A 23,764-nucleotide genomic window follows, 5' to 3' on the forward strand; every position below is an offset into this window, starting at 1 on the left:
ACGTAACACTGATAACGAGAAAGTATGTGTCATCTTCGTAACGCTCCTTCTGTTTTCATTAATCTATAACAGCAATATCACAAACTGCACATTTTTAACACTAACTATTTCGTGTAATGAAACAGAACCCACTCATGATTTTATTTTAACATTTTAAGTGCAAAATGCTGCAATGTGGTTAGTGGACTAGATGTGATTCTCCGGAACTCACAGTATCTACTAACATGCGAATACAAGCTTTTTCTTACTTCTCCTTCATTTATTTGTTTACAGGGGACATCACCATTCATTGATGCTGCGAGTACTCAAAATAAAGGTGAGCTACTGATTAACCATTTTCCTAGTCCTGACGCCAAGTTAAGATCATAATTTTATTTGTAGACGACCAAGACATAACTGTATAGGAAAATAATACAAAAATAAGCCACGAATTAAATATAATTTAAACACGTAATTCTAAAACATCTATCTAGAGTAAAGCTGTAACACTGTGATGATGATGATGATGATGATGATGATGATGATGACGATGACGACGACGACGACGACGCATACTATTACAGCATTTTTAGGACACTAATTTCGAACCACTTTTCGAAAACTGCAGAGTTCATTGTCATGATAAGCTGCAGGTGCATCTGCCATTTTCTTGTAACAGCTACAGCACCATCGGTGAAACAAAAACATCCCACAGTGGCGCAAAGAGGGGGAGAAGTTGGAAAAAATTATTTTAGTGGATTTTAGGTAAGATAATGGGAAGAAATATATATATATATATGTATGGGAAAATAATAATGATAATAATAATAATCTTCACAGCATTTATTACCTGTTAGTTGTCAAGTTTCTGATAAACTTATTGGCAAACTACTACAGTAAGTTATAAAAATCGTAAAATAAAATCATAACCCAGTGGATTTAAATTTTACAAAATAATTAAGAATAACGATTACAATGAACTAAACATATAGGTATAGATTTAAACACACAAAAATAGGGAATAATAAAGATTACATGTGGAGTTCTCAGTCAGAATCTGAAATACCATTGCTTGACTTATTTTCGGAACTATAGTTAATGTTCGGTGGCAGTATCATATCTAACACTTCCCTATCAAAATATGACATTCTTCCAAGCTTGAAATGTACTGTTCAAAAGCAATCAATAGCCTATTAAGCACATCTTGAATGGTCTTCTCTCGACAAATTTTTCTTGTGAAACGTTCTCTGTATCTTTTGAACAATTTATTACTGGCGTCTTGTGCTTCTTCGCTGAAACTGAAATTTGATGGGTCTACAGAATCTCGTCAATAAATACCTCCTATTTTGCCAAATTAAAATTTTCTCGTTCGTCCCAGATTTGTCCACAATGAGTCGTAAAGGCTGAAATGAATACATTTGCATCAGTTTCTCCGGTCTTCGTCGTAATCTCTGCTTGCACTGTGATTGATTAGGTACATCAGATCCCCATTTACTAACCAAATATAATTTCCCACACCCTTTCTAACCCTTGATTCATTAAAGCATCTTTTTGAGTTTGTATCTGTACGATCCAACAGGGCTTGCAGTTTTACTTCGGAAGAAGTTTCAGTGACAATGTTTGTTTCCTTTTCGGAATAACACTCTTTCTTGGCAGGCTGAATTTTTTTGTAAGAAGGAAATCGAGACAAATCTTTTTTCCTAATTTTGTTGTTCTGATCTCTTGTAAGATCAGCCTAAATAAACATAGATAATGCTTCGGTTGCTGGAAGTTCTCGTGTCCTTTGACTGTTTACCTGCTTGTATGCAGTTCCGTATTTTGAAGCTCGTTTTGGTGAAGTCATCGTAACATCTTTAACGACTTTGGAAGCTTCCAAATGAGCAACAGAACGAAGACTCATTTGGGCAGCATACGAAAGCTCCCCAAAAGAATGTTGAAGCCTCGTATTTCCAGTTTCCTGTCGTTTCACTATTTCATTAATATCTTCGAAATTTCTTGTGGTCGACCAATTTTCTTTCTTTCGGTAGTCGACTAGTTCGAGAATCTAATCGAAATTTCCGGAGACAATTTACATTACTTTGAAGAAATATTTCTTCTTTTCCGCTGGACTTCTGCCATTTCTTTTTGAAATCAGGGACAAAATAAAACAGTCTCTTATTTAGATCCGAATTCAGATTTTCCGAGCATTTAAAGTGTTTCTGCATAAATTCCCTCAAAAATCACAATTTATCGTCATTTTTTTTTTCTTGTCAGAATTTATTACGCCATACATGGTCCGTCTTGTTAAGAAAACATCATTACAGCCAGATCCTGAAGAAAATATTAAAGAAAACGATATTTTTAGTTAGGAATATGACACACGCTCTAAAGAAACTGTTATACAGCAGAATTCCGCAAATATCCGCAAAATGTTATTAATGTTTTTAAAACATGACTAATTTGTGTACCAGAAGAAGTTAAAATTATAGCCCGGACGTGCCCGGAACACAACTGAAATCGTAACAATATATCTATGAACTGCATTTTTATTCTAAAAAAACACGTAGTGTTTCTATTTGTAATTTCGAAGTCTTTTCCTCAACATACGAGTAGCTTAGTATCAAAGACGGACATCTGACCTCAATCGAAATTTAGATAGCTGTGGTTTTTGATACAATTTTTCATGTTCTTTCCAGTTATAGTGAAACCATATGCAAACTCTAACACTACATTTATAAAATAAATTGTGCTAAATATTACAAAGAACACTGTGAATTAAAAAATTACCTCTAGATCAAAACTATGGAGATGACAAATATCCGTCTTTGATATTAAACTACTCATATTGCTTTAGAAATAGTAAAACAGCAAACTACATACCTCCAGGTGAAGACTCATGTCAACCACTATTCATTAGATCAGGCGTCTCAAGGCCAACGCATGAAATTGTTACAGAGAGCAAATGTAGATAGCGTAGTCAGCTGAAGAGATAAGCGCAATACCCGAAGATAGCCGATCGTTGATTCATATTACAAGCATGAGCGAGCTAAGTTGCAACTGTCGCGGGAGAAATGCCACAAAGCTGCACTTTTGAGTTGTAATGTCACAATAGAATAGACGGCTATTTGCGGAAGGAATAAAATTTCTTAAGTAGTTTGCAATAATAATAATAATAATAATAATAATAATAATAATAATAATAATAAATTTATTTTCTAATGATATATCAATGAGTAAAAAAAGACATCTGAAGCATGAAGATCCATGCATGTTACGTAATTATTTAAGCACAAGGAACTGGCCATCTTACCCCATTACTCCTGGCCTAGTTGTCTTTAAGTGGTGTCTTGTTGGTATCACTTATGAGGTTCAGACCTATCTTCGGACAGTTGACTAAACAACAACAACAATACTTCATTTCTAGTAAATGGTTTTTGGTATCTCTCTTTTTTTCAAGTTTACACTATATTTAATTAAATAAAATTCAATTAGGCCTAAATAATAATAAAATTACAATTAAACTTGTTGGTTGTTAAAGTACGTATTTTTATGATACGTCAATATTAATATATTAATTACAATAATAGTTAAATAGTATAGTTCGTGATGCTTTCAATAATTAAAAATAACCAAAACATCTTAGAAATTCACAAACAATCTTAAATCTGGGCTCAAATTCTTTTCTCAAATCCTTTGCTACTTTAGTATTATATCTGTTACACTGGCCTTGATTCAAATTAGGTAACAATTTTAGATTAATAAAGTGGTAAAAGTTACCCACTGAAACTTGTGACTCCCACAATTTCACTTTTCCTATAAATTATTTTATTTCTTCATACATTTGCGATAATAAGGACATCCTCTCCTCGGAGATGGACACAACATCGTAGCGGTTGCAGATGTTTATTCAAACGTCGCAGTCAATGACGTCATCCGGAGATACACGAACTGCTCCCGCATCTTGTTCCACTTTTACATATAAAAAATAGAGAGAGGAGGAAGTGCTCCGAGGAGGCCCTATTGAGACGTCTGCATTAGACGAACACGTAACAAAATGATATCAACTCGAAAACACAGCGATTTTTACGCTTATCAGCTAATCAATGAGTCGTCAGTGCAAGTTCTGACCTCCACAGTGACTTACGTCATTTCACTATCGATATGTGTTGCAGGTGGTCTTTAGCTTTCTTGAACAATAGTTATTTAAAACAATTCCGCGATTTGATTTTTGGACTTTTTGCTAGCTTCGAAAAATGTGTGGTACCGATATCAGGTGCAAAGGGTGACACAACTGTTATTGTGCACTGTGGTGCCAATTACAGGACAAGCTAGCAAAAAGTCCAAAAACCAGTTTTTCATGCGACACACTGTATATACTGTCGTACCAGTTTTCGTATAAATCAGCCGTGGCGAGAATGTGACTCGCGAGACATTGTGGCTCGCAGTGATAGCTGTGCATTTCGCTTGCTTCTAATCTCCGCCAACCCCCACCCTCTCACTCACTGGAGTCAAACTCCGTTCCATTTGCATTTGTCTCTCACCTGCGAGTGGCGTATGTCTCTCTCGAAACCATGTACGAAGTTTCAAGTAGGATGGGAGGACGCATTTTTTTGCTGTCAATATGATGAGAATATTAAATGTATGATTTGTTCACAAGTATTACCAGGAAAACGGTTCTATAACATAAAACGGCATTATACTACATGTTACTGATGAAACATTAAAAGGTTAAGTGCTATTGTTGTTATCATCATCATCTCTATACGTCGATCCTTTTTCAGCAGATGTACGAATAATGCGGTTAGCTCTCCAATTTGAACTCACTGATTTACTATGTGATGTCAAATGAAAGCTAGATGTAAGGACTTGACAAATGTTGAACTTTCAAGTCTTTGCCAAAAAATAAATATCCGAAGCTTCGTTCTTTCGCTTGTTCTGTTGAAGCCATGTTCGCTACAACTTACGCTTGTGAAAAATTATTTCAACAATTAAAATAGTAAAAACCAAATTTAGATCACGACAGACAGACAAATACCTTCGTGATCAACTACGACTGGCAGTAAGTGACATAATTCCTGATTTTGAAACTTTGTCGCAGAGACATTCTGAAGACAGTTAATTTTAGGTTGTGATATTGTTCATTTCTTTCTTCGTTACACGTACTAAACATTAGTTTGTAGCCTTGCACTGTTTAAAATTATATTTAAGTGCTTGACGTAAGGAAAATGAAAATCCGTTAATAAGTCAGACAGTTGCTTCACTTCCCCTTCGGGTGTCCGCCTCCCTCCATAGGTGCTGTGCACGTTGGAGGTTACACAGTGGCTCGGCGCACGATTACATTTTCGCCACCGCTGCTGGTCTAAATACATATCATCGTAGCCTTGTAAACGCAATGAGTACCTCCAGGCAATGATGTTAGTGGCTTCAGCTCTAGTGAGCTTCCTTATGTAAAACCCCATACTTCGGAGTAATCTACGAACAGTACTTTTCCCATAAGGAAATTCGTAGTCAGTGCCACTTGCTTTCTCCCGCACAGCATGCACTTCACTATTATTATAGTTTATCCATGGCCGAAAGAAATTAAACATCGTCCTGCTGAGAGTCACATCCACAACACACAACTGAAACCGTACCGTAGTGCAGTGGCAGGGATATTCTTTCAAAAATAGAAAATTCACAACGCGGCATCCTGGCGGTATCTTTGTAAATAATAGGCAGAAAAGCGCAAAATATGCATATTTTGTGTGTTCGTTCCGTGGATGCTTATTCACTACAGAAACTCGTTAGTGATTCGATTCTTAGTCTGCATGAGAGGGCGTGGTATCTTTCACAGGCACCTTCGCACAATTTACACACGCACTCTGCACTGGGCTCATGGTAGCCTGTCGTTTTACAGATCTTGAAATGAAAACCGTGCACTGCGAAGCGTGTGATGGTGTGTCTGAGTTCGTAGTACGGTCTCTTCCACTCGTCGGACAGCATGGCCTCTGTTGTATAGAAGTCGCTCCATATTTGTGACCTCTTCGTTCGGAGTTCCTGTAGGAGATTCTCGTACTGGGCAGTGGACGGGAGCAGTAGTTGGTGTCTCAAATCTTCGATATAGAAAGGTTCCCTTGACATTTCGTAGCATAGTCGTGATGGAGCAGATTTTGATATGAATAGGGCTCTTTTAATAAATGTTGCCTTCACTCGTCCTATGCGTTTTAAATTGCTCTTTGTAAGGTTCTCCCATATGATGTTCAGACCATATTGCAATATAGGGCTGATTTTGACTTTGAATAATGTCCACGGTTTCACTAATTGGGGGAGCGTGTGTCAGATTTATGGCTTCCTGAACCCAACCCTGCGACGAAGGTTCTTTACTTGTGAAACTTGTGTACGACGTTAAAATCAGAAGATTGGTCGCTTTGAATATCTTAAAAACAGAGTTAAACTGATCATTCTTTATTTTATCAATCACCAGTACTATTAAGAGACACTTTAAGTAAACGATATGTTGACAACATACTTACTTACATATCTAATCTGATGTTGAAATACTGTGTATTGTAGGAGAAAAACAAACCAATGTAATAAGCAACGATTATCACACAAACTTTTCTGCAACAATACACATCTGTCTTTTGTTTCAACAGCGCGCGTTCAGATATAAAGATGAATAATAACTGTCCCGTTTGTTTCAGTTGATCTACATGACATACTCGATCAAATGTATCGGGTAAGTACATTCAATATCACCATTTACAATGTAACTCTTGTGCCAATAATACCATTTGGTTACTACTTTTCAATGCATTATTTTTACTTTATTATTATTATTATTATTATTACTATTATTATTATTATTAGTATTATTATTTGCAATAAATATATAATGTATTACTTATTTCTTTATTATTAAATTATTATTTATTTATTCACTAATCATGACGCATTTATTTGCTTACGTAATGTTTCTGTTTTTTCCACTCTGTGTTCGTCATAATTTCGTATTAACTGTACATGAAATAATCACGTAATCGGAAATCAATCTATTACAAATACGCGACGCCAATTACTGACGAAAATTGTAGTGCCCGCCATTTGTTAAGAAAAAATCCGTTACTGAATATAGGCTAATTCAAGGCAATCCAAGGACAAAATATATAAATTTACGTAATTTATATTTACACGTCACTATATTCCAAAGTAAGCTGAACTTCAAAAGCAGTATAAAACTCAACAAAAAAAATTCGAAATAAAATAAATACTACGCGTACATAAAAATGATTAGGGATCCGAAGTTCCTGGATTAACGTTGACAAACATGTCTAAATATCAGATTTTGTATTAAAACAACTTTACTTTGGAATTCAAATTAAAACTTTATTGAAATATTGCTACTGTATAAGTTTCTACATTATTTATTTACAGCACCCGAAGTATTTATGTTACAGTATTTATTATTTATGTCAGTGACTTGAGTGTATTGATTCGTTGTACTTAAGATAGGCGTATGGTAGCTCAAGTATGAAACGTAGTTCAGGCAGGATAACTTGCCTACATTGGCAATACCTTACTATAATAATACCGGACAGCTGTAGGGGAGAGTAGGGTAGTATCGGACATCGGGTAATATCGGACAGTGAGCTTCTTTCATCTACCACACGATGATAGTACCTGATTGACATGGTTACGTTTCTGTGATGTCGCATAGAGAAACGTAACCATGTCATTCAGGTACTACCATATGGTGGTAGATGAAAGAAACGCACTGTCCGATATTACCCGACGTCCGATACTACCCGACTCTCCCCTATACTAGCAGCGTTGACGTGAGTGCGAAATATCACGGACTTGACATCTAGCGGAGCGGCGTGGAATTACGTCCACAAATATAAATATTAATTGAATAGTACCGTATTTTATATCAAAGCTGCATATTATGAAAAATACTGCGTATTTGTTCTTTGCTTTAGTGAGACAAAATCAATTCTGGCATTAAGAATGAATTTACAATAACGTTTTATATATCCACTGCTAACAACTGCAAAGATAAAAACGGTAGTAATCTATGCTCGTAGTAATTAGTAAAGGCATGTGGACAACAATAAAACTTAATTTGATAAAACCTTAAAATTTCCAATATATTTTAACTTCTATTCATTTATTAAATTTAAATAAAAAAAAAGCTTACATTTATTGTTCTATGAACACAGAGACAAAGGGATTAGGCCTAATAAAGAATTTTGCTGACTCACGTTTTATGACCTTTCGGAAATCGAAAGTACGATTTGGAGCAAATTGTAATGCTGTGATTGTAGCAATTATAAACAGCACATATACACCCTGACATTTTAACACAGCACTAATTAATAAAACTATTAACTAGCCCAGCAACAATATATTTTGCAGTTGATCACACCTTGTTTCGCGAGTATCTCCACACCGGCCGCCTAGGTAGCAGCACCAGCGTCATTCGCGCGCAGAACTGCTAGCTGTCCCGTATTATTATAGTAAGGTATTTGACATTAGTTCCAAATACTATGTCTATGCAAGAGTTAGACCTAGTTGATCCTTGGGAGAGATTGAAAACATAAGTATTTTTCATAAACTCAAACAGTTCCGCATTGTAATTATCTGTAGTGACTTCATTTGAACGTGTGGCCGGTTGGCTGCGCTGCTTGTAACCGGTTATGTCCCCCTTCACTCTCACCTTCTCAGTGTTCCCGCTAAATCAGTTGAAGCCAAGTCTTTATGATGTACGGAAGTTGATACGTATTTCAGTGTATTAGTGCTGTTATAATGCCAGTATGCTTCAGAACACACAATCTTTGCGTATGATTTCTATGTGAAAGCAAACTCTTGTAGAGAAGTCAGACGGCGATTTATAGACAATTCCCTGCTGTTCGAGAGCCTCACAGAGAAACGGTTCGTAATCTTGTGAATAGATTTAAGCGAACGGGATCCGTTGTTGGTAAGAAACCGAGAATGAATCCCCGTGTTCTTACGGAGGGAAAACTCGATGAGATCGGGCAAAAGTTAGAACGAGGTCCAAGGAAATGTCTGAGAACACTTACGTAGGAATCAGGAATTTCGGCTTGGAATGCCACTAACTTTTAAAATTAAACCCCTATAAGATAGCTGTAGTTCAGGAATTGCAACCACACGATAGTGTAAGTAGAATTAAGTTTTGCAATTGGGTGTTAGATAATGTTAATGATGACTCTATTGACCCGCATTTTTTTTTCTTGACTCGTACTGACGAAGCATGGTTCTATCTAAATGGCCATGTATCGACACAAAACAATAGATACTGGAGTGCAGAAAAACCCGAACTTGTACACGAAATGCCTTTGCATGTCCAAAAAATTGTTGTTTTGTGTGCTGTGAATGCTTACAGAATTATAGGACCTTTTTTTTTTTTTAGTATACAGTGAATGGTCAGAGGTACAGGGATAACATAATCACAGCATTCCTAGAAGAATTATGGACATTGAATGTACACAGGCATATTTTCAACAGCTGCTCTGCCGTTACAATTAATAGAGGAAATTGTTGAAATAGAGTCATCATTAGGGGATTATGGCCAGCGCGGTCTCCAGATCTTACCGTATGCGTTTTTCATTTATGGGGAACTTTAAAAAATAAAGTGCATCGGAATAACCCGCATACGTTGGATAAACTGAAAGACAATATCAGAAGAGAAATTGCCGCAATTTCAGAAGAAAAAAGCCTGTTAATGAAAACTTTATTGAAGATGTGAGAGATATGTGGCGGAACAAAGACATATGTCCAACATATTCTATGACAAGGTATGTGGTTATGATTTGCATCTATGCTGTTTAATTTTACTGAATATCCGCCTCCGCCAGCAAACAGCGTGCCTCCTGGTACCAAGCCGGCATACTGAAACACGTGGTCTCACACAAACTGATTTTGCCGACATACTAAGAGACCGGAGAGTGAAGGTGAACGTAACCGGTTACAAGCAGCGCAGCGCAAGGCCGAGCTAATCCCCGCCAACCGGCCACGAGTCCAAATGAAGTTACTGTATCATGTTTACGTTAAAGCAACCCGCTAAATACATAGGTAGGATAAAAAGTAATGGCAACACTGCTGTCACGTGACGATGGTGCGTTCGAGAGCTACCAGCTGTGTGGACATGAACAAGGACTGTTAGATGAGTTAGTGCAGCCAGCGCACAGTGTGTAATTTAGCGAGTCTAGCCGGCCAAAAATCATTTCTCGAAAACTAATCGCTCAATTTTCATAAAATTTAGTATGTACCTTCAATTATTGAAGTGGATAAGTTTTTAATAATGAAAACGAAAATAGCAACTATTTTTACTGAAAATAAAAATAGTAATGTTGTAAAAAAAATTTCGATTCGAGTCAGAAAAATAAATTAATGTTCACAATGTGGAATTAATGTTCATAATGTGGAATACACTTAAAATTGAAAGCGTAAGGGGAAGGAATATTGCTACATATCTTACTCGTTCGGACGTCAGATGCATCCCCATCAGAATCTGTATCCTCGCTGCTAGTCTCTCCTTTGACAGCACCGACTAATGGAGGCTCGGAGACAACTGCAGCACTACTATTGAAATCGACCGCAATTTCCTCTTCTTAATTTCTTTAAGCTGGTGAAGTAAGGGTCCAAAGAAATAAGTAGCCTGAGTAAAAGATCGGTATTTGTGTCTTTCTTGATGTTTTTCTTGCGAAGATTTCTTTGAAAAGTCTAATACATATAGTATTTGTTCCTCGTTTCCTGGGCTTCCTCAGATAGTTTGCCAGTAAGTATAATAGTGTCCTGTGACCTTCTGACCATGAGCCAAGAGTTTGTAAAGGATTGTAGGCATATAATACTATTTGTGCAAGCATAAATATAATTTCCTTGTCTCCCTTGCATACATGTCAAGTGCCCGTTCATCAGTATTGCAAAACCGCATGAAAAAGGCTTCTGATATATTATGTGTAAATGACTTATTAGATTTCCATCTTTTCCCGTAATATATGCGAAAGTGGAAACCTCCCTGAAAAATATTCTTGCGGTATTTGCATCGTTTTTATTGCGACTGCTTTGTTTTATCATGTCAACAACATGTCATGTCAACATGCCTGAATCTATCCTATCTTCAATGTGTCGCAATAAGTAAAACGATGGATCTAAATTAACTGTTACAAGATTTTGTATTTCCCTTAATTCTTTATATTGATTTGAGATCAACTGTAGATCAGTAATCAAAGCGAGATCCTTATTAGGTGACAATTGTTGGTCGTTCCTGCAAAATCAATTTTTACGATTTTTTTTTCCCCCATTTTGTCGCACGTTGAAGTAATGCAAGTGAAATCTCTCCTACAATATTGGCCGCATCTCTTTTCCTAGTAGTTCTGAAATTCATATGGGCAACAGAAAGCTTTTCTTCTGGCGATCTTTCTTTAAAATGTGGACTAGCTTTTTTTTCCGTTTTGATCTTTCGCTAAGTCTGCGAAAAGTTTACGTGGACGTCTCGAATGCTTGTACTGGCAGAATCAAATTGGAATTATTTTGTAGTAGATGGAAAAGTATTGTATATTTTATTTTCAGACTTTGCATCTTGGTTGAAACATAGCGCATTATATTTTAAGACATTTATCTCATTTCTGCTGTATTTTTCCCACCGTAATCGAATTTTCGAGCATAGAAATTTAATTCATGTTTTTATTGACTGTAAAATGTCTTCAGAGTAATCTTTGAGACCAAAATGTTCAATTATATTTGAGAATTTCACTTTTCTCTCGCTCTTGTTCCACATCTGGAAAACAGCTCTCCGGATTACGAAGCGCATGGTGTCTGAAATTAATTAATAGCTACTCTGTCTGCACCTGTTTGCAGAAAAAAATCACGACGTCGTATTCAGAAAAGTATAATGAATATCTCTACAAAATTTTATCGAGGTGATAGAGGGCTACACCTTTTAAAAGTCATAAGGTAAAACTCAAACTCTTTGCACATGTTTATCCAGACACTTATTCTAGACAATAAGATATTAATTTTTGTCACGAAAATTAGCTTATATGTAAGTACATACCTTCTTATAATATATCCACACTCTGTGTTAGAAAAAATACTGTATTAACTTCACCACTTTGCACCATCCAAACACATACTTCGCGCCCGCCTGTGCAGCGTAAATGATCTTATCGCAGACATGCAACTTTCGCTCTGTTGTGAGGGTCCCCTAACAGATGTAAGCATCTGTCTACACTTGGATAGTATACTTTGGAGTGTTATAAACACGTCTATATAAGAATTTAGCATTAAAGATAGGGTATGAAAATTGATTTTTGGCCGGCTAGATGCTTGAAATTACACACTGTGCAGCGGCGACAGTACTCCATCAATCTACTGCAATGTGTAGAACGGTCACTTTCATTGGGATAGTGCGAGCGCCCTAAGACCATCCTTACAAAACTAGAGCAACGTTCCTGGATCAAAATTGAAATGGCACGGGGTCGTAGTGCACAAGAATGTTTTCAGGGACTGCGTGAAGCAAGTGGCGATGCAGCGTTGCCATATCGCACAGTTGCACGATGGATTAAAGCGTTCCGGGAAGGCCTTGTTGCACCGGTACCAAAGGGAAGGTGACCACTATCTTGGACGAATCGTCGCTATGGACGAAACCTGGACTCGCTCGTATGAACCAAACTTGAAACGCCAATCAAATGAATGGAAGCATCCCGGTTCTCCTCGTCCAAAGAAAGTGCGCCCTACACAAAGTGCTGTGAAGGAGATGTTCATTGTGGCGTATGACATTGATGGGGTAATACTGAACCACGCTGTACCTCCAAGGCTGACGGAAAACGCGGACTACTGGAACATCCACCGTACTCACCCGATATGATCCGTGCGATTACGATCTTTTCACCAAAGTGAAAGAACCACTGCGAGGGACGCGGTACAATATCAGAGATGAATTTATCCGTGCTTTAGGGCGGTCAATACGGAACATCAACAAAGATGGACGCGCTGATGGTGTACGACGCCTTCCAAACATTTGGCAAAAGGTAATAAATAAGGGGGGGGCGACTATATAGAAGGTACGTAAATGTTGTACCCCTGTGAATAAAGCCATGCCAGAAATATCGAACTGTTGCTATTACTTTTTATCCAACCCAAGTATGATTGGCATGTCCCCACAATCTCTGCAAAAGTGGTCTTAATCCTAAGAAGTAAGACGAGGATTAAAACGGTTTGCATGTTTGAAAAGGTCGCATTTATTACCGTATTTCTCTTGCAATATGTTCTAATTCATCTTTCACGGTTTAGCCGTAGCTAGCGGTTGAAACTATGCACAATTAGAAAAAAGTATTACATGATTTTAGGTTCATTTAGTGAATCTAAGATTCTTAAAAATAGCTATCAGTATCATCATCGTCATTAGTACTTTTATTGTTACTATCATAACTTGCAATGGGAGCACTCGTCACAAAGTCAAACCCATTTCTCATATTATCTTGTCAGCTCTTCATGTACACTGAGGTACAAGAGATGTATGTAGGGTCTCCAATAACGCCAAAGCCAAAAGGAAAAAGAGGTGGAAAAATTCAAATATCTTGGAGCAACAGTAATAAATATAAATAACTCTCGGGAGAAAATTAAACGCAGAATAAATATGGGAAATGCCTGTTATTATTCGGTTGAGAAGCTTTTATCATCCAGTCTGCTCTCAAGAAGTCTTAAAGTTAGAATTTATAAAACAGTTATATTAAAGGTAGTTCTGTATGGTTGTGAATCTTTGACTCTCACTTTGAGAGAGGAACAGAGATTAAGGGTATTTGAGAATAAGGCTCTTAGAAAGTATTTGGGGCTAAGAGGGATGAAGTTACAGGAGAATGGAGAAAGTTACACAACGCAGAACTGCACGCATTGTATTCTTCACCTGACATAATTAGGAACATTAAATCCAGATGTTTGAGATGGGCAGGGCATGTAGCACGTATGGGCGAATCCAGAAATGCATATAGAGTGTTAGTTGGGAGGCCGAAGAGAAAAAGACCTTTGGGGAGGTCGAGACGTAGATGGGAGGATAATGTTAAAATGGATTTGAGGCAGGTGGGATATGATGATAGAGACTGGATTAATCTTGCACAGGATAGGAACCGATAACGGGCTTATGTGAGGGAGGAAATGAACCTGCGGGTTCCTTAAAAGCCATATTTTGTAATAAGTAACAAGTTATTGTTCTTGCAAGGTGATGACACACCAATTATTGCCACTTTTAACCATGTTGTAGACCTAATTTATTTTTTTGCGTGTTCCAGTGGACGAGATTCGCGAAAAGAGGATGAACATTCCTGCCTCTACCAGTTAATCCTACTTTCTTCAAGAAAAACTGCACGATATGGGAAAATATTATTTTTGTGGGATTCTGTTTCCTTTGTTTTATCGCACATTTCAAGATTATGCACAAAATAATAAACACTTATTGATTTATGCAATCACGCTCTTTATTCATAATTTAATGTGTTACTGTTGCTACTAAGGTACAGTTTGTTGAATACTTGCGACTATACGATCACACCAACAACCGTAATGGTACACCTTCATACACTAACAAAATTTATTGGATAAATTGCACCTATGAAACAGATATAACTTTCCAAGTCACTTATTAATTAATAAACATATGGCCGGTTTGTCCAAGTATTGTTAGAACACTTAACGACTGTTAAACCTTCAACAGTTTGTTAAATACAGTTTTTCCATTTGTTCAACACCAGTTTGGCTTAACAGATTCTTAACATTTTGCAATTCATTTTTGATTTTCAGAGAAGTCTATATTGTATCTTAAAAGTATTTATTTCAGTCACTGACTTCACAGCATATGTTTAAGGTGCTACACCTTTACATTACATATTTAAAAGACGTAAGAACGTTTTCGTTGGTCTACGCCAACATCATCAGATACGAAGTACATTTCAGCAATATCAATGCTCTCTACATAATATCTACAAATACAAAACATATTTAGTGGCATGCAAAATGAGACATATTAAAAACCAACATTGCTGTGATACACATTGACATTTTATATGACTGCCTTGATTGTCACTTACTTAAAATACACGTATAGATTACAAAAAATATTGATTTACATATATATATAAATGCAAGTCTTCACATATGAGATAATAAAATGACATGATTTAAAAGTGATAAAAATAATAAAATATAAAACTAAGATGAAAATTATGAATGTGAAGAGTTGCAAAATTACAGTAATTACATGTATTATATTTTTATTTCTGTTTCACAATAATATATATATTTCCACCATTCAGAAACGTATGTATCATGGTTTGTGTCACGTAATTATTTGAATATTTTCCAAGTTTATATGGTTTTATAAATGCCAATGTATTATACGTTGGGTTGTTTGATGTTGATTAATGACAAAATCAAATATACATCATTAATCAACATCAAACAACCCAACGTATAACACATTTAAGTATTTTAAGTAAGTGACAATCAAGGCAGTCATATAGAATGTCAATGTGTATCACAGCAATGTTGGTTTTTAATATGTCTCATTTTGCATGCCACTAAATATGTTTTGTATTTGTAGATATTATGTAGAGAGCATTGATATTGCTGAAATGTACTTCGTATCTGATGATGTTGGCGTAGACCAACGAAAACGTTCATACGTCTTTTAAATATGTAATGTAAAGGTGTAGCACCTTAAACATATGCTGTGAAGTCAGTGACTGAAATAAATACTTTTAAGATTCTTAACAGTTAGTTAACTTTAAATGTAGGATTTCAGGCCGTTAACTCATTTAACAAACAGTTAAACATGGCGGATAACACCACAGCTGTTCAGACAAAAGTTGTGAAAATAACATGTTATGTTTCTCTTTGAGGAATGTTTAGAGTAAGGGCCGGTTTCACCAAGCTTCAGTAAATCAGTCCAAATGAAACATTAAGTAATACTGAACATTAAAATATTTACACGAATACGTTTATATGTGCGCTGTCTCCGTAGACTTCAAGCCGAGCGGGCATATATGCCTCGTCGCGCTGATTACATCATGACTCTTCGATGGAGCAGTCAGTAGCGAGTTGGCTTGTCATCCCAGATGCCCGGTTCGATTCTCGGCGATAACTTTTTTTATTAACGTAACTAATTTTTATACATGTTACCTTTCTTCATTTTTTTAATTTTGTGTAGTGGAACGAATTATTTCGCAACTCTGGCTCCACTAGAGGAATTCAAAAAACTCTTGGGAGATCAATTTTCTTCCCGAAATAAAACAAAGATAAACAAACAAATTAAAGAAAAATAAAAGAAATACACATGTGGATCTAATACATTGTCCACATACCACCGGCGTCTATCACTTCCTGGCATTTACGCCTTACGGCCTTAACTCTGCCAGCTAAAATAAATTATTATTATTATTATTATTATTATTATTATTATTATTATTTTCGGGGCATTGAGTCCACCAGATCGCGGAAATAGTTCTGGTCCTTAGCGAAATCTTTTCAGGTAGCCAGAACTTGATCCCAGAACTGATCTGGATTTTGAGGTGGGATGTCTCGATATTTGTCAATCCTCCTCTTTTTCATGCTTTTCCGTGAACCGTCTTTGAACGTTTATGGCGGTGTGCGCGGGGTGATTATCCTGCTGTAAAATTAAATTTTCATCGGAAAGAAAACGATTATAAATTCCAAGAATCCAGCTCTTTCGCTTCTGTTTTAAAGCCAGTGCAAACATATCTTATCGCTAGCTATAATATAATTCTAATAAATGAAAGTTAATATACCAATTAAGTTTTGTTATGTTTGAATGCACATTATGTATTAATTTACTAATATTTCTTAGGTACCGGTATATAGTTATAATAATCACTTTCATGTCTTAAAATAAAACTCAGTTGTATGTTACCTAGTTGACTAGTTTCAGCTTTGTCTCAGCCGTTTTTATGATACTCTAACCTATGATCAGTTTCTTCTAAAATTTTGAGTACCGGTACCACGATCTTTGTGACGCGGTATCTTTTGTGAATTTTTGTGTCATTCAAATTTTAAAAATGATCGGTTTTTAAATAGTTAACATTATCTCCATTTGACTCTTAATTTTCGAGCAGTTTCAGATATAACAATTCTGCGTCGAAACGTTCCGCCATTTTATATTGCAACTAATGAATAATTAAAAATTTAAAGACGGAAATTTCTATCACTAAATTTAATGATAGTTTTACTGGTTCGTTAGGCTAAAGATGCTTGGTGAAATATAAAAATGATTTAATGAACCAGTAAATAAATTAATGAATCATTAAAACCTTAATGAAGCTTTGTGAAACCGGCCATAAGACTGGTAATATAAAATTTAAAATATATTTTGGAATATTAATATAGGGAAGATAATCTTTATAAGTCAACTGATTATCATACTGACGCTTATTTCGATGCTGAGCTATTATCCATTTAATATTGAGGAAATGTGCGATCTCAACGTAGCAAGAAATTGAAGTCAGATTTGAATATCCTACAAACAGAAATAGGCCACTTGTTCCAATTCACCAGCTACTATTAACTCTAGATTTTATGTTACTGGCTCTTCAACTATAGCCGATGTCAGTAGTACTTCAACATACGCAGTGAGTAAACAATAAAATGTTTCAGCAGCAATTGCTTCTTTAGGACGAAATTACATATAATTTATACCTGGACCTGAATTAGAGAATTTTATATGATACGGAATTCTCCTCGGGGTTTTGTGTACAGTTGACTACACACACATTCGTGTAATTATTGTCACCTGGTGGTCGTAATGCTGAGATTTTTCTAAACAAAAATTCATATTTAGCGTTATAAAATATAACCATACTTATAATAATTATTATTCAATAGTAGTCAATGCAACTTTCATTTATCAACTCTGTGTACTGTATGAATCATGGCTACTGTAACAGGTTACGATTTTACACATGTACAGAATTTAAATAACAATATCAGCCCATAAGAAGTTGTCTTATATATGCAAAATCATTACCAACTACTGTTGAGTAGTTAGAATAGTATTAACGACAGTTAAAGTTAAGTGTTGGTTATTTTAAACAAAATTATGTTGGAAAAATGGAAAATATCTTAACAAAACGTTAAAAATAAACCAGCTGTTAATTTAACATTTGTTAAACCAAATTAAACATTACTTGGAAAAACTGGCCAATAATATATCGAAACATTTCCTTCCCTTCTTCACAAAAGAAAGAGTGACAGGACTGTATTTGAAAGGGTGAACAATGTTGGGGTTCTTTCCTCAAGAGCGCCCGCAGGATTCAATCTCAGTGGTGGCAAGATGGTTAGAAAATTAGAGGAAACTGATGGACGAGGAGAGAGAAAACTTAACATGAAAAATAGCCAGTTCTGAAACCTACATTACCCTGCGCACGCATAGTTTAAAGCACTCTCTTTTGTTGAAATGTTTACCGAGGGTTTGAGAAAATATGTATCGAGCATGTAGAGAGAAAAGGCGTAAAAAAATACACTCGCTACCCACTGTGGGCGCCCTTGTCTTTCCTTGAATCTAAACTTCCTTGCAAAACAGCTATAAAGAAAATATGAAACATAAGTTACATTGGCCTAAGCTTCTGGTAATTTCATTCTAATAAACTCAGAATAGAATACAACTATACGACTGGATGAAAGTTCCTCTAATCCTTCAATCATACGATGTAGGACTATAAATTAATTCAAATATCTACTTTAAATTTTTGGATTGCAAAGAATACTTTTGTCTGTAGATCACGAAATGAAGTTTCATCTTCTGTTTAGATGCATATTAAATTATTTCATTTGTGTCTTGCGTGCCTCTTTTAAATGAAAACACAAGAAGATAAAATTTCAAAAGTTGGTATAATTTACTTGGCAAGGAAACTGAATTGTGCATAATATGCCACGTTTTTGTACCAAAGCCGTAAAATATTACCATGGCAACTAAAACGTCATGACTTCTATTATGACGGCGTAACTTGTGCCATAAAGTTAACATCATGACACAATTTACCGTGCTAAAACATTTAGTACAACTTTGTTATCATAGCATCCCCTTTCTTCATGATACACTGCTCGAAACAATTAGAGGAACACTATGAATTATTTAAATATTTTTTCAATGAATAAAGGTACAGACATGAATTTAATAAAGTATATTATTTATGGTTATTTATAGCCACATTTATCTCCATGTCAATAAAAACAAACGAATACTGTCAACAAACAACTTTTTAAAACATTGCTCTGTATAAGAAATTGACTCTTGTCCTTACTTATCAAACTTAAACACCCGTTATGAAGGTCTAGTATCGATATGGCCACCACGACATTCGATGACAGCTTGGCACCTTCGTGGCATGCTCCCTATGAGATTCTGTATTTCCTCTTGGGGGATATTTTCCCCATTCCTCCTTTAGAGCATCTCCAAGTTCCTGCAGGGTTTGTGGAGTTTGATGTAGGTTCCTGACTTTCCTATCCAGAATAACCTACAAGTGTTCAATAAGGTTGAGATCCGGGCTGATCGCTGGCCACTCCATTACCTCAATTTCATTCTCCCTTAGGAAATCCCTGTGACAGTCGTAGAATTTATTTTAGTAGGTTATTTTACGACGCTTTATCAACATCTAGGTTATTTAGCGTCTGAATGAGATGAAGGTGATAATGCCGGTGAAATGAATCCGGGGTCCAGCACCGAAAGTTACCCAGCATTTGCTCATATTGGGTTGAGGGAAAACCCCGGAAAAAACCTCAACCAGGTAACTTGCCTTGGTTTCGCGGCCAGACGCGCTGACCGTTATTCCACTGGCAGCCGTAGAATGTGCCTTGGCATTATCCTGAACAAACAGAAATCCGGGACCTACTCCAATGGCAGCAGGTGCTAGATGCTCTTCTAGAACGTCCTCGATATACTGGACAGCATATAGTCGCCGGGGAACAATTGCGAGGTCCGTACGATTGTTGTACATAATTCTGGCCCACACCATTATGGAACGTCCACCGAATCCATCAATTTCCTGTACAGTTCTTACAGAAAATCTTTCCTCTGGCTGTCCCCACACCCTTAAATGTAAGAAGATACCTGGGTTCGTCCGAGAAGAGCACAGACTGCCACTGGTTCAGGTTCCAATCCGCATGGTTTTCAGCAAACGTAAGTCTTGCTACGTTATGCTCATTTGTTAAACACTGTTTTTAACAGGCATTTTTGGGCGAATATTCTCTTTCCTTAATCTGTTCCTTACCGTTTGGTATGAAACCTGGATTCTGGAAGCCATGTACAGGTTATTCTACAGATCTCTTGCAGTTTTTGTACGCTGTCGAAGAGCAGATAGGACAATGTATCTGTCGTGTTGGGGTTGTTTTACATTTGCGGCCCTGGCCAGGTCTTCTACAGTGCTGATCTGTCTCTATGTGCCTGTCGCGTAACCTGGACACCACGGAAAGAGAAACCTCAAGCTCTCTAGCCACTTGTCTCAGTGATTGACCTTGTCGTAAAAGAAGTAGATCATGGTACACTTCAAACTCATTTAAATGCCTCATTTTGTCAGAGGCTTTAATAAACAAGGCAATAATCAGCATTCGTCACTATAGCAACGTCAGAAAGCTTACCGATTAGAAGTTGTCAGTGCCTTCCGCAATCAAAGATATCACCATATTTGTTATTTCAGGTAATTACTCTGTATTTAGACATAGATCTTTAAAAATTGTGCTACAATTTACATATTGTCCAATTTCCAGCATCACAGCTTCAAAAAACACTAACTTATCCAATTTATTACAAGTGTTCCTCTAATTATTTTGAGCAGTGTATTAAGCTACTAATAATTACACATTAGTTTTATGTTATTTATTAATACTGTTTTATAATGCTGTCTGACAAAAAATAACGTAAGAAACACATATTAATTATAATGTTATACAATTATTATACTGCCATAAAGTATAAAAGCTTGTTCCACAATATGTCATAAATCATAATTTTATTACCACAATCGTGTGTATCTGTAGAATTTCCTATGGTTTGTAGTAGTTAGTTTTAGTTGAGTAGAAGAGAAGGCCTGAAGGCTTGAACTCTACCAGAAGAATTAATGAATAATAAATACCACTACCACTAATGTAGGTTCAAGTTAAGGCCACCTTAAAACTAAAAATTGCTCAAATACGTGGGTCAGTTAAAAATTATTACTGTAGATTTTGCAGCGGTTCTTGCGAAGGAAGTTATCTACACAGAAAATGATTTCGCGAATGTACGACGATTTGTCCCAAGCAAATGGTGCCAGTAACTTTCGTCCCAATGTTTTTGTCCCAGAGATACTTAACCCCTTCTTTTTTGTGCTCCAATTTTTAGTCCCATACGCCTGTACGTCCCAAGCTCAAATTAAGATAATTTGTATATTTTATGAATTCTGATGGAAAAAAAAAACAAATTACAAATGATTTAAAAGTTCACTCAATCATAGTACTCCGCCCAAGGGCAGGTCTTTCACTGCAAACCCAGCTTACTCCAATCTTTCTTTTTTTCTGCCTTCCTCTTTGTCTCCTCATATGATCCATATATCTTAATGTTGTCTATCATCTGATATCATCTTCTGCCCCGAACTCTTCTCCGTTCACCATTCCTTCCAGTGCATCCTTCAGTAGGCAGTTTCAGCTCAGCTAGTGACCCAACCAATTCCTTTTCCTCTTCCTGATCACGATTTAAAAGTGTACTAGCTTTATTTACCTAATTCAAGTACATATCGATGGCTGAGAACCAGACTGTTCTAAGTCCAACTTTTTATAAGAAAGAAATCTGTGTTTCATTGTGTTCCAGTTCTTGTCTGCATACATGAATCGAACAAAATTGTAAATATTCCTCTCCACAATGTTGCTATGAAACTATTCCAAATTGTTTCACGAAGCTTTGAATGTCAGGAGCTTAAAATAGCTCTCCTGAAAAAAGAAATAGCACAATGGACTTGGAACAGTCTGGCTCTGGGCCAGCGATATATCAGAATAAATATCCTGAAAGAGCATATGTAAATTCACCATTATCCTTTTACTCGTTATAACGATTTACAACTCTTTGCACCTGACGATCTACGGCTACATGAATTTTTCTTCTCTCGTTGGATAATTTTGTAATTTACACTTTCAATTTAGAAACCTATTGATTTGTAATGTTATACCGACAACAAGAGAGAGGAACAGAGATCAAGGGTGTTAGAGAATAAGATTCTTAGAAAAAATATTTGGGGCTAAGAGGGAAGAAGTTACAGGAGAATGGAGAAGGTTACACAACGTAGAACTGCACGCATTGTTTTCTTCACATGACATAATTAGGAACATTAAATCCAGACGTTTGAATTGGACAGGGCATGTAGCACGTATGGGCGAATCCAGAAATGCATACAGAGTGTTAGTTGGGAGACCAGAGGGAAAAGGACCTTTGGGGATGCCGAGACATAGATGGGAGGATAATATCAAAATGGATTTGAGGGAGTGGGATATAATGATAGAAACTGGATTAATCTTGCACAGTATAGGGACCAATGGCGGGCTTATGTGAGGGCGGCAATGAACCTCCGGGTTCCTTAAAAGCCAGTAAGTAAGTAATAGTGACAACAAGCACTGTATTTTTAAATGAAAATGTTGTATGAGTTCTAAGAATACTCCAACCATAACAACATACAAGCTTGTCGTTATTTTCGTACCTAACGAATGGAACGAACAGAAATGTGGGACAAAAGTGTTTCGTTTGGTCCTAGTCGCTTGGTACGAAAACTGCTTGTGACAAAATAATTCCTGGGATGTCAGTGACCTGGGACGGACCGTTCGGGACGAAAAGTCGTACTACGTGACTTCGCCATGTTCCAACAACTCATTGCCACAGAGCGTATTCCGAATCTCACCAGTGAGCAATCCGATGGCATCACGGTGTTCCGAATTCCACCGGTGTCGCACCGGTGCCATCAACTTGCAGGGGTGGTGGCAGTCTCCATCAGTCGCCTTCAGTGAATCTGATTGGTTCTTGTATAGGGCGGGAATTAGCAGACGAATAACATCGTGCACTGTTGTGTCATGGCGGTGTGTTCTGCTGTATTGTGTGTAATGAGCACAACGTAAAAACAATATGTTAATAACTTATGAGCGAACATGTCAACGGACCAGTTATTACTACCGGTTCAAGAAATAAGTTGTTCATGATCTCTTTTCTTTGAAAGAGATGGCAGTACGGAAATTTCGCAAAATTTTGCTAGCGTAGCACAGACAACCACTTACACAGTCGCCATGACAGCATCGATCCTTCCAGCAGTTTAGTTCCTTATTTCGTTGCAACGTGACGTCACTGATGCCACCGGACCGGTGAGATTCGGAATACACTGACAATGAAGGAGGAGGGTAAGAAGGCGGACACGCTCGAAAACCGTATAGAAAGTGCTCTCAAAACTATTGAAAACACAGCAGACAGCAGCAGTGGCTACCTAAAGAAAGAAAATAGAGAAGACTTACGTAAAGCGGTAAGTGAGATTAGGAAATGTTTTGTGGAAATGAAAGTAGTCTTAGAAGCAGTGGCGGCTGATTGACTGAGGCAAGTGAGGCCGGGCCTCAGTCACTTGGCTTAACAGAAATCAAATTTTGTGTTTTTATATAATGTATTAGTTATTTGAATGAAGCATCGCTGTAGAAGCATTTGAAAACTTTGTGATGTATATAGACTTGTTTTGCAGTAAAATTTACTCCTGAGGCCAGAATCGCTCGTGCCGGGTCTGGTTGTGATGTATATAGACCTGTT

At 36.7% G+C, this 23,764-nt stretch overlaps 1 protein-coding gene across 1 annotated transcript in view; it reads left to right on the forward strand.

Moving 5' to 3' along the window:
• The window catches only part of LOC138700970 (uncharacterized), a 41,087-nt gene extending 26,664 nt beyond the window's left edge, over positions 1–14,423 (forward strand). Inside the window, exons 7-9 of the mRNA XM_069827420.1 lie at positions 274–316; positions 6,642–6,676; positions 14,247–14,423. Coding sequence (XP_069683521.1) covers positions 274–316; positions 6,642–6,676; positions 14,247–14,273 — 105 coding nt within the window. The 3' untranslated portion in view covers positions 14,274–14,423. The remainder of the gene's footprint in view (positions 1–273; positions 317–6,641; positions 6,677–14,246) is intronic.
• Positions 14,424–23,764: the final 9,341 nt, after the last annotated feature.

This window comes from Periplaneta americana, chromosome 6 (assembly GCF_040183065.1).
Source record: "Periplaneta americana isolate PAMFEO1 chromosome 6, P.americana_PAMFEO1_priV1, whole genome shotgun sequence".
Taxonomy (NCBI): domain Eukaryota; kingdom Metazoa; phylum Arthropoda; class Insecta; order Blattodea; family Blattidae; genus Periplaneta; species Periplaneta americana.